The sequence below is a fragment of the Phyllostomus hastatus genome, unplaced genomic scaffold, assembly GCF_019186645.2.
Source record: "Phyllostomus hastatus isolate PE091 unplaced genomic scaffold, TTU_PhHast_1.1 phas_contig_38, whole genome shotgun sequence".
Classification (NCBI taxonomy): domain Eukaryota; kingdom Metazoa; phylum Chordata; class Mammalia; order Chiroptera; family Phyllostomidae; genus Phyllostomus; species Phyllostomus hastatus.
In genome coordinates this window covers 10792120-10804901 of record NW_025333869.1, presented here as the reverse complement: position 1 = coordinate 10804901, position 12782 = coordinate 10792120, and the positions used below count along the sequence as shown (strand labels likewise).

At 35.9% G+C, this 12782-nt stretch overlaps 1 protein-coding gene across 4 annotated transcripts in view; it reads left to right on the top strand.

Annotated features, from left to right (window-relative positions):
- BMPR1A (bone morphogenetic protein receptor type 1A) overlaps nucleotides 1-12782 on the top strand; it is a 173194-nt gene that overhangs the window by 156097 nt on the left and 4315 nt on the right. For all 4 annotated transcript variants that reach the window (XM_045841809.1, XM_045841806.1, XM_045841807.1 and 1 more), the window contains 5 exons: nucleotides 2481-2625; nucleotides 7189-7381; nucleotides 8846-9143; nucleotides 11191-11366; nucleotides 12579-12709. In XM_045841809.1, the coding sequence (XP_045697765.1) occupies nucleotides 2481-2625; nucleotides 7189-7381; nucleotides 8846-9143; nucleotides 11191-11366; nucleotides 12579-12709 (943 nt within the window). The remainder of the gene's footprint in view (nucleotides 1-2480; nucleotides 2626-7188; nucleotides 7382-8845; nucleotides 9144-11190; nucleotides 11367-12578; nucleotides 12710-12782) is intronic.

The following is a 12782-nucleotide window of genomic DNA, read 5'->3' as shown; positions in this document are numbered from 1 at the left end:
TGAAAATGACAACTGAGAGAAGACTGGTACAGCACATAATAACCAAAGATTTAGTATACAGATATACAAAGAACTCATGCAAATCAATAAGAAAAAGAGAATTCACTCCAGTTGTGAATAATGTGGGAAAAAAACATGAACGGGCAGTTTACAGAGAAATCTGAAGTATGAAAAACAAAATTTCAGCCTCCTTCAAATCAAGGGAAACTAAGTGAAAGCAAGTCACTATTTAATACCCATCAGATTGGCAAAAGTCAAAACTATGGCACTTCCCAGTTTACATTGAAATGTGGGGAAATGGACATTGGGAGATCTCGTGGGAGTGCTGAATATAAATTGTTTCACTTTGCAATTTGGTGGATGTTGATAAAATTGAAAGTATGTATACAAACTTTGGTAAATGACTAAAATAGACGATCAGGGTAAGTTGTAGAAGATTCATAACAGGATCACTGGGTACTTTTTAAATAATTTCCTTGACAGAATAGTAGTGCCTAAGACCATGGACTTCTGATCTGAGCCTCTGGGTTTGGATCCCAGTTTGTTCATTTGTAAAATGGGAACAATAGTACTTACCTCTTAGGAGTTTTGTAAAGATGACTTGAGAGTTACAGAACAATACCTAACACACTAAGTATCAACAAAAACAAGCTATTGTTTCTTATATATATCAACCTGAATAAATATGTAAAACATAGGGAGTTTTTACTTACAGAGCAAGGTGTACAATATTAGTACAGCATGCCATTTATGTAAATTTGAATGCAGAGAAACAATGTTGTTTATGAACATGTACAATTATTGTAAAATTATAAATATACATATGATATAATCACTTTTAGGATAGTGTTTTGTCTGTTAGTAAAGGAAGGAAATAGAATTATCAGGGAAATGGCTGGAGCTTCAAATATTTCTAATGTTTATTTTTAGTATATCTAAAATATTTATAGCATAATATTAATATTTATTAGATTTAAGTGATATACACATGGATGTCAGTTAATCTCTACATGCCTATATGCTTGAAATATTTTACATTTTGAAATTTTAGGAAGAGAAGCCTTCAAAAATATCAATGGATTAAGTAACTTGCTTGATATCTTTTACATACACTGCTTTTTACTTTATTTGAAAAATAGACATATATTGCCCTGGCTGATGTGATTCTGTGGATTGAGTGCCAAACTGCAAACCAAAGGGTCACCAGTTCCATTCCTGGTCAGGGCACATGCCAGGGTTGCAGGCCAGGTCCCTGGTAGGGGGAGCATGAGAGGCAACCACACATTGATGTTTCTCTCCCTCTCTCCCTCCCTTCCCCTCTCTCCAAAAATAAATAAATAAAATCTTTAAAAAAATTGAAATATATTTATTGTTCATTTTGGTTCATAAAAATAAGCTTTACATTCAAATGAAAATACTTATGTAAAGTAGAAAGTGTATGAGGTCTGTTCAGAAAGTATCCGGCCATGTACTATGAAATTCAGACAGACGCTTATTGAAGAATATACAAGGAATATTGTACAAAGGACAATGACACCTCGGTCCTCTTCACAGTAGGCACCTCACACAGGTTCTCCAGTTGCCATCAGCTGCCGCATTGTATTTTCCTAAATCTCATTGATGATCTGAAATCTCTTCCCTTTCAAGTGTGGTAATACCTTTGGGAAAAGTCACAAGTCATTACAGGGCACCAAATATAGGCTCTAGGGGGGCTGAGTCACCTGGGTGATTTGATGTTTTGCCAAAAAACTCTGCAGGAGACATGGTACATGAGTGGACACATCTTGATGAAGCTGCCGGTCACCAGTTGCCCCACATCTGCAGCCTTCTGAATCATCTAAAGAGTTTCCATGGAGGACTGTTCTAGCTTAGTGCAAAATTGGATGTAGATTAGTTGCTCTACTCGCTCAGTCATTTTGAATGCCATGGCCACACAGTACACATGCTCACTCAGTGGCATCTATCACCCCCACTGCCTAGTACAGTGAAGTCGTCCTTGTTCACACATGCGCATTGCAGTCCACTTTCCTTAGTTGCCATGCTACATTGATGTTGCACAGACCATTCTTGTTATATTAACAATGGTTGGACTTTTTTTGGACCGACCTCATACATTCCTACATCCCCAGAAGTAACTTATTTACAACTTTCTATATATACTTTCTGATTTTTATATATATATATATAATTTTAAAAAATTTTATAGCTAGATCACACTTTACATGCTTTTTTGTATTTTATTTTTCCACTTGTGAGCACACCATCAACATTTTCCATTTTATCATGATATATAGAACTTGACCTCATAAACTGCATTTCTGGACATTATTTTATCTGAGGATATATTATCCTATGCTAAGACTAATTTTGATATGATTCTGTGTGAAGGATAATGGTGTTGACAACCTCAAGATCTTCTTACCTTTAAATTTCATAGTTTTAGAATTTTGATGTAGGTTATTTTCTGCTTTTTTTAAAAGACATTATTGCAAGAGTATCTCAAGCAGACGTCGTTACAATCGTGATTTGGAACAGGATGAAGCATTTATTCCAGTTGGAGAATCATTAAAAGATCTTATTGACCAGTCACAAAGTTCTGGTAGTGGATCTGGACTACCTTTATTGGTAAGATAAAATGTCATATAAACATTAGTGGTCTATTGATACAGTGTGTGTCCTCATGATAAATAGCATAATTATTACAGATTAGTGAATATTACTACACATATTCTTTTCCTTATTTAGAAAGATGAGGTGGGTAATGTAAGATGAAATTAGTTAAAAGTAAGAATTGTGTAACAAGAAAAATAGAATAGGCAAGTAAAGTTATGAAAGAAAATATGATCATAAAGTATACATAAATGCTAGAGTTAGCTCACAAGTTTTGCTTTTATAAATCATTTTGAAGTGGAATCAGGTATGTGATTCCTTGAATCTATCAGGTTAAAGTGATTGTTGGGACAAACATAAGTGTTCAGATTCTGAAATCAAAAGGAAGTTTCTCCCACATACCTTCATAGAGAGGATACTTCCCTCAATATAATACCATATCACCAAAACACGGTTCATAAAAATAATTTTAAAGGGATTTATAAATAATTATAAGAGAGTTATATATAAGAAAATACTCAGGGTTAGTAGTCAGAGGACCCTTTGATAAACACCAGATATTCAGATAGATATTTAATTGTTTAATTGCATTTGCTTAAATACATTCATTTCTAATTTTAAATTTTATTGAATTAAATAATTTCCGCAGTGAATTGGAAAGGTAAAGTAAAATTGTCTTTATGTGCAGACAACATGATTGTCTATATGAATAAAATGGTATATAAAGTAGATGATACAGAATTGTATAAAATATCTCAAGAATGATACCATAAAGCTATGACATCCAATAAGTGAGTTTATCAGGGTTGCAGAACATAAAGTCATAGCACAGAAATCATTGAATTTATGTACACAGGCAAAAAAACCAATTAGGAATTAAAATTTTAAAAGCTGTATCACTTGAAATAGCACCAAAAATTAAATATATTGCAGTAAGCTTACCAAAATTATGTAAGACCTATACACTGAAAATTGGAAAACATTGTCAAAACAGATTAACACAACCCTAGATAAGTGGGAAATTATATCCTGGTTGTGAATTAGAGGACTCAGTATTAAAATACCAGTTTCCCTAAAAGTGACTTATAGTTTCAGTTTAGTGCAAATCAAGATCAGAGTTTTGTAGAAATTGATGAGTTGATTCTGACATTTATATGGAAATACAAAGGATCCAAAGAACCAAAACAGTTTTGAAAAAGAAGAGCAAAGAGGCTTTGCCACCTGGTTTTGGACTTACTAGTGTAAAACTACAGTAATCATTGGTGCTGCTGGCACAAGGATAAATATGTGTATCAGTGGAACAGAATAGAGAGTCTGAAAATGGATATGCATATAAACGATCAATTGATTTGGGTGCCTGAGTAAGTTAATAGGGTAAAGACAGTCTGTAAAACATGGTACAGAAAAAATTGGGCATCCATTTGCTGAAAAGAGAATCTCAACCCTTACTTCACTCCCTGTACAAAATTACCTTGAAATGCACCATAGGCCTACATATAAAAGTTAAAAGTATAAAACCTTTTACAGAAAATGTTTTAGAAAATCATCATGATCTTGGGTTGAGCACTGACTTCTTAGATCACAAATGGCATGAATCATTTTTAAAACTGATAAATTAGGCTTTCTCAAAATTTAAGGCTTTTCCTACTTAGAAGACACTGTTTAGAAAATGAAAAAGCAAGTCACAAACTGGCAAAGGAGATCTGATAAGGAATTTGTGTTGCAGCCCTGGCTGGTGTGGTTCACTAGATTGAGTGCCAGCCTGTGAACCAAAAGGTCACTGATTCAATTCCCAGTCAGGGCACATGCCTGGGTTGCTGGCCAGGTCCCCAGTTGGAGGCGTGCAAGAGGCAGCCAATTGATACATCTCTCACACATTGATGTTACTCTCTCTCTCTCTTTCTCCCTCCTTTCCCCTCTCTCTAAAAATAAATAAAATCTTTAAAAGAAAAAAGAATTTGTGTTGCAGACTATAAAGGACTCTACAACTCAGTAATAAGACAATTCATTTTTTTAAATGGACAAAAGAGTTGAATAGACACCTTGCCAGAGAAGATACAAGAATGGCAAATAAGCATCTGAAAAAAAGATACTCAGCTTCATTGGGGATATGCAGACTAACACAATAAGATACTACTACACATCCACTAGAATGGCTAAGACTGAGGATGTCAACTGGCAGTCTCATACACTACTGATTGAAATGGAAAATAATACAGCCATTTTGGGAAATAGTTTCCCAGTTGATTGAAAATAGTTGATTGAAAAATTAAGCACACATTTTCTGTATAGTGAAGCAGTCCTTCTGTTAAGTATTTATGAAAGAGACACACTATGCAAACATGTCCAGACCTGAATGTGAATGTTTATAGTAGCTTTCTTCATAATAGATATAAATTGTAAACAGGGAGAAAGTTCATCAGTTAGTAAATGGATAAATAAATAGTGGTACATTCATAGAGGAAAATACAACTTGTCAATGAAAAGGAAGAAACTACTGATACATGCAATAACATAGATGAATTTGAAAGCACTTTATGCTAAGTGAAAGAATTGAGATACAAAAACCTATACATACTGTGTGTTTCCATTTATGTGATAGCCTAGAAAGGTAAAACCGTAAGGATAAAAAACACATCAGTGATGCCAGAGACTGGTGGTATGGTGGGGATAAACTTTAAAGAGGAAAGGGAACTTGACAGTATAAAATTTTGCAAACTACTTTTGATACATTCAGTCAGTCACAGCACCTTCTCTATACACTGCACAAATCTTTTTTGTATGTGTTTCAGTTGCATTTTTACCTTTCTTGAAGTAATAAAGCATAATATGCCAAAAATGTTGTCTTTTCTTCCCTCTTCAATATTAAAATAGCTATACAAAAATTCACCAATTTTGATATATTTTTAAATGCACATTGATATGACAGCTGTCACAATACATTCTAACAAAATTGTTTCAAATGAAGTTAAAAACAACTAAGTATTACTAGAACCATCTTATAGAAAAAGGCTAATGAACTTTTTGGCCAACCCAATAAAATTATAATTGTGCTAAGTGCAGCAGTTGAGAAGTATATGTGTGCTATGAAAATGTTGAACAAAAGAGAAACAACACTTACAAGTAAATGAAACTGTGTATAAACAAAGACTCTAAGAAAGGAATGAGCTATGAGTAAATTCTAAATGTTGAAATGGAAGGGGTGAGGCTGGTGTGACTATAGTGAATGATGAGACTGGAGAGTTAGGCAGGGGCCAGACCCTGTAGGATCTTATAGACTGAATTGAAGTTTGTAACTGTTATTTAGATTTTACTGCATAATAAACCACCTCAAAGCTTAGTGGCTTGAAGCAACAAATATTTATTATTTCTCATGATTCTGTGGGTCTACTGGGCAATTTTTTTCTGGACTTTATCAGCTAGAGCTAAATGGTATAATTTGTGCACATGGCCACTGGTTACCATGGTACTGTTCATTGATCACAGAACTCTCCAGAACAGCAAATAAGGCAAGCTGTAGTACACACTTTTCATTTTCACTGCATCAAATTTTCTATTCTGTTACCCAAAGCAAGTCATGTGGCCAAGCCAGAGTCTACAAAGGAGACAACCCAAAGATGTGTGTACAGGGAGGATAATCATTTAGAACATTTTTGCAAGTAATATGCCATATTGACTAACCTGTCAATTTGTGATTTCAGAATGTACTATATGTTGTCTCATCTTATTTAAATACATTTTAATGTTTAAGATTGGAGTTAGTTGTTTATATGGGGTCTGTCCAGAAAAAGTCCAGCCATTATCAATATAACGAGAACAGTTTGTGTGACATCAATGTAACCTGGCAGCCAAGGAGAGTAGACTGGATGGGCATGTGTGAACAATGACAGCTTCACTTTACTAGTCAATAACGGGCAGTAGACGTTGAGTAAGCATGTATACCATGTGGGTATCACATTCAAAATGACTGAGCAAGTAGAGCAACAAATCTGCATCAAATTTTACATTAAGCTTGAACAGCCCTCCACAGAAACTCTTCAGATGATTCAGAAAACCACAGCTGTAGGTACTGGTGGTTGGCAGCTTCATTACGACAACATGCCCGCTTATACATCATGTCTCATGCAGAGTTTTGTTTTGTTTTTTTTTTTTTTGCAAAACATCAGATCACCCAGGTGACTCAGTCCCTCTTCATCTCAGATTTGGCAACCTGCAACTTACAGGTTTTCTCAAAACTAAAATCATCTTTGAAAGGGAAATGATTTCAGACCATCAGTGAGATTCAGTAAAATACAGCGGAGCAGCTGATGGCAACTGAGGAAAATCTGTGAGGTACCAAGGTGCCTGCTTTGAAGAGGACTGAAGCATTACTGTCCTATGTACAGTGTTTCTTGTATCTTCAATAAATGTGTTTCTTTCATAGTGCATGGCTGGATACTTTCTGGACAAACCTTATACATTCCATCCTTTTGGATAGGATGAACTATTAGATCACTTTCTCAGTCTTAATAGTATTGTTTTGTTTTGTTTTTCATCAGGAACCCAAAATGGTTTTCTTTGTTTTTTTTTTTAATCAAGGTTCAGCGAACTATTGCCAAACAGATTCAGATGGTTCGGCAAGTTGGTAAAGGTCGATATGGAGAAGTGTGGATGGGTAAATGGCGTGGTGAGAAAGTGGCAGTCAAAGTGTTCTTTACTACTGAAGAAGCTAGTTGGTTTCGAGAAACGGAAATCTACCAAACTGTGCTGATGCGCCATGAAAACATACTTGGTGGGTACATATTTTATTTCAGTCAATTTCATATTCTGACAAGGTTCGTGGAGTTTGGGTGAAAGCCTGCCACTTGGTCTCTGAAAACATAAGTGAATTCAGTTATGTGTATTGGGCTAAAGGAAACCCAGTTGTATAAACAGTTTAAATACAACAGAGTCCTAAATGCCAACCAACCACTTTATTTACTACCCTACTGAGGAAATTGCAGTGAGTTTCAAAGTAATGCCAGTTTATTGTACTTACTCATATAGTAACAAAAAACCAAGTGTTCTGTAGGTAATTTAAGCAATTTTCTAGGGTAACTATATACCTTTTGCCTTTTGTAAGCTAAACCACCACCACCACCACCACCATATGATGTCGCTTAATGTTCTATGCTTAGTAGGTCTCTCCCTCTCCCCACCCCAGAACCTCATTTACACACTAGCTAAATAATTTAGGCATGATCTGATCAGCAGGGTGTATAAATTCATTTAGCTTTCCCAGTTTCTCTCTTCAGCTGCTATTTCTCTTCCCTTTAATGTAGACAATGCATAGTATGTTACTAAGAGTATAGTAGGCACCTATATTAGTTTCCTAAGGCCATTATAACAAATTACCACAAACTGAGTAAAATAAAACAACAAATTTATTTTCTTTGAGTTTTGGAGGCCTGAAGTTTAAAATCAAGTTGTCACCAGGGCCATGCTTTCTGAAGGCTCTAAAGAGATGACTCCTCCTTGCCTCTTTAGGGTTTCTGGTGATTGCCAGCCATCTGTAATGTTCCTCAGCTTGGAGACAACACTCCTATCTCCAGCTCTGTCATATGGCTTCCTCTGTGTGTCTCTGTTCAAATTTCTCTCTGACAAGGATACCACCCACCCTAATCTAGTAGGACCTGACCTCATCTGAATGTTATTACATCTACAAAGACCCTGTTTCCCAATAACGTCATATTTATAGGTACCGGATGGACATGAATTGGGGAGTGGGGGACACTATTCAACCCAGCACTTTACTGACTTTTTTCTGTAGCAGGGAGAGGAGAAGAAAAGGGGGGCCAGACCAAACAGGCAGATATGAGGAGGCTTGATGGGTAAATGGAATTGGCTGGCTAGTAGAACATTTTTAAATTTATTTTAATGTGTCCACGTTTCAATTGAAATTGAGAATCTTTTTCCACATTCCTTCTTTATAGTTTTTATGTAGATGATAACATTCCCCCAGGTTATTATATGATTTTCTTAGCCACATTATTATTACTTTCATGATGACCATTAATAGTATTTTAAATTTATTGCTGAAGTACAGTTATATGTGTAAATGGCAGAAATCTTGGGAAGAGGTTCAATAAATTTTGTTGCGCAAATTTATTGTTTATTTTCTGTGCATGATACTTGAGTTATTTTCATGGTCCAGAGTGAGCATTTATTATTCTTTGTAGCCACTTATGATAACCTTTTAAATTTATTAATTGAACAGGTTTTATAGCAGCAGACATTAAAGGTACAGGTTCCTGGACTCAACTCTATTTGATCACTGATTACCATGAAAATGGATCTCTCTATGATTTCCTGAAATGTGCTACACTAGATACCAGAGCCCTCCTCAAGTTGGCTTATTCAGCTGCCTGTGGTCTGTGCCATCTTCACACAGAAATTTATGGCACCCAAGGAAAACCTGCCATTGCCCATCGAGACCTAAAGAGCAAAAACATCCTCATTAAGAAAAATGGAAGTTGTTGTATTGCTGACCTGGGCCTTGCTGTTAAATTCAACAGGTAAGTGGTTTTTTGCCTACTGTTTCAAAATTATATTAATCTCCAAAAGGTGTTTACATATTTGTCTTTAGGACAGTGGAATTACAAGAATGTGTTTATGCTTATGTAGTGTAAATATGTAATTGTGGATTTTTGTCTTGGTTTGTTTTGGTGGGTTTTTGTTTATTTACAAAAATTGCATTCTACTATACATGATTTTTATTTCCTGTTTTCATTGTCTTAGACATCCTTCTGTTTCCGTTTATGTAGATCTACTTCATTCTTTTTAATAGTGTTTATGCTGTTTTCCAAAATATAGATGTACTATAATTTATTTCATGACTCAACTCATGGGCATTAAATTTGCCTATGGTTTATCTCTATTTTAAAAAGTGCTTTAATTTTTTAAAATAAAAGTATTTTATCAATATATATTTATCATTGAGCATGTACACAAGTACTTCTTCATGATGGATTCCTTAGAGTAGGTAAAGGGTATATACATAATAATTGAGGTATATTGCAAATTATCCCTTTAGAGAGCATGCATCATTTACACTCCCATCCATGATATAAATGTGTCATTCTCCATCACCACTTGAAACCTTGTGCCTAGTTTTAAACAATTAGAATTATAATATTTTTTAGAAACTATAGAAACCATTTTAAAGTTGCTATAACTCTAAAATACAGCAGCCATTTCACATTTCAGAATTTCAGGCCATAATATGAAAGTACTAGTTCATAATAAAACAAATATCTAAAAATTAAATCTTCTGCCCTGGCTGGTGTAGCTCAGTGAATTGAGTGCAGGCTGTGAACCAAAGTGCTGCAGGTTCAATTCCCAGTCAGGGCACATGCCTGGGTTGCAGGCCATGGCCCTGAGCAACTGCACATTGATATTTCTCTCTCTCTCTTTCTCCCTCCCTTCCCTCCCTAAGAAATAAATAAATAAAATCTAAAAAAAAAAGTGACCAAAAAAAAATTAAATCTTCTTCTCTGGTTGTTAGAGTATTTTTATCTTGTTTGCTTGTTTGTTTTAATCAGTACATTGTTAATTGGTTCAAATATTCATCAGATGCCATATAAGAAAATATAAAGTGTATTAGTCTGTGCTTCAGAGTAGTTTCTGGAACCTGCCAGACTGGGGGCCATAGCAACAAAAGCATTCCTGTCTTCCAACCCCAAAATTTACTCTACCAGTTGAAAAACCTATAAACATAATTCATTACTAATTGTCAGTATGATTATGTAAACATTACTTAACAACAAACTGAGTTTGTTGGACCCATAAAGAAGAACATGTAATCCTATTAAATATATCACATGAGAATGGTACAAGCAAGTAATTCCTCTCAGTTTATTTTCACATTCACTTGTACTGGGACATAATTATCTACCATGTTTTTTATGTTCAGTACTGTCTTTTTTCTTTGTGAGACACCAAATTTGGTGATAAAACCTGACCTGAACCCTTGCAAGTTATCTGTTGTCTTTAACCAACTTGATATAAATATTTATACTTAGTTTTGAATGCAGACATAATAGTAAGTTTGATTAAAAGTACTACTCTAGCCCTGGCTGGTGTGGCTCAGTGGATTGAGTTCTGACCTGTGAACCAAAGGGTTGCTGGTTCAATTCCCAGTCAGGGCACATGCCTGGGTTGTGGGGCCAGATCCCCAGTGGAGGTTGTGTGAGAGGCAACCAAATGTTGATGTTTTTCTCCCTCTCCTTCTCCCTCCCTCCCTCTCTCTCTGAAAATGAATAAATAAAATCTTTTGTTAAAAAAAAGAGTACTACTCTAGACTCTGCTGGGGAAATTATATAATATGTAGCATATATTTAAAGGGTATATATTTTTAAATCTGAAAGATGCTAAGTTTAAAATATACCTGGCCCCCATGATTTCTGTTAAAAGAATGTGAAGATTGTAGGTAATTTATTTTTATTATTTGTGTGTGTGCATAGAGAGACAGAGAGACTCACTTTTACAAAATACAACAGAAATGGGAGAAAAACTACTTTGTTCTTAACCATCAACCTGGACATTGTCTGTCTTCTGTTTCAGCGATACAAATGAAGTTGACGTCCCCTTGAATACCAGGGTGGGTACCAAACGGTACATGGCTCCCGAAGTGCTGGATGAAAGCCTGAATAAAAACCATTTCCAGCCATACATAATGGCAGACATCTACAGCTTTGGCCTAATCATTTGGGAAATGGCCCGTCGTTGTATCACAGGAGGTAGGAGTTTACAGTGTGTTTCTGGTTATGTTTGTATCCTCATCTTTCAGAAAATAGTAGTTCCTATTATAAAATTTAGATATTAGGTATCCCCTAGACAAGGGGTCGCCAACCCCATGGGCTGCAGACCAGGCTATTAGGAACTAGGCTGCGATTGAAGCTTCACTGGCCTGAGTTCCCCCTCCTGTCTCCACCACTCCTCATCCACAGCAGGAGGTGAGGGGCTGGTGAGAGCCTGAACTCTGCTCCCCCACCCCCACCTTAGGAAAAAATTGTCTTCCATGAAACGGGACCCTAGTGCTAAAAAGATTGGGGACCACTGCCCTAGACCACTCCAGGTTCTGTGATTTCAGTAGAAGGACTCACAGGACTCAGCATATAGTTGTCGTCACACCTAAAATTTATTACAGTGAAAAAAATATAAAGCAAAATCAGCACAGGGAAAAGATGCAAGGGACAAAATTCAAAGGAAATCAGATAACAAGCTTCCAAAGTCCCCTTTCAGTGAAGTCTCACAGAATGCACTTAATTCCTCCAACATGTGACAGTTTGCGAAATGTTGTCATCCAGGGAAGTTACTAGAGACTCAGTTCTCAAAAATGTTATTAGAGGCTGGTCATGTGGGCACCCTCTGCCCACATACCAGAATTCCAAACTCTTAGAAAGGAGGTGTTCAGCATAAAGCGTATTGTTTGCACAAATAGTCTAGGCACAGTGAGCCATTGTTATCATGTAGGGAAATCTTTACATCAGCATAGGGAGCTATTTACCAGGCAAGTTCCCAGACACCAGCCAAAGACCAGCCTTGCAAGCAGGCCTTTTTAAGGATAACAATCTCAGGCTTGCTCTGTTTTTTCTTTTTGACATATCATGCTGTCTTTCTACTGCATTTATTAGTAGAAACAATTATGTAAATAAGTAATTAAAATTCAGGGTGAGTGTTTCATATTGTTGCTTTTTCTTGGGGGGAGGGATATTAGTATGTCCTCAGCTGTGATGGGGATCCTGATAGACATAGGGGGAATAATTAGACATAAAAAAAAGAGAACAGTATAGTATACATTTACTATTAAAAGTGAACCATCCACTTTATAACTTTTTTCTTTATGTAGGAATCAGTTTTAGTTCCATAGTTTAGTAAGAGATGCTGAATAGATTGATATTATTTTGTCCAGCCACCATTTTTGTACTCACTATGTTTTCTCCCTACAGGGATAGTAGAAGAGTACCAGTTACCATATTACAACATGGTCCCCAGTGACCCATCATATGAAGATATGCGTGAGGTTGTGTGTGTCAAACGTTTGCGGCCAGTTGTGTCTAATCGATGGAACAGTGATGAAGTAAGTGGAACTTAGTCCTCTGAGGAAGTGATTGGTGAGTGTTGCCAAAGATATTTACCTGCTCACAACATTT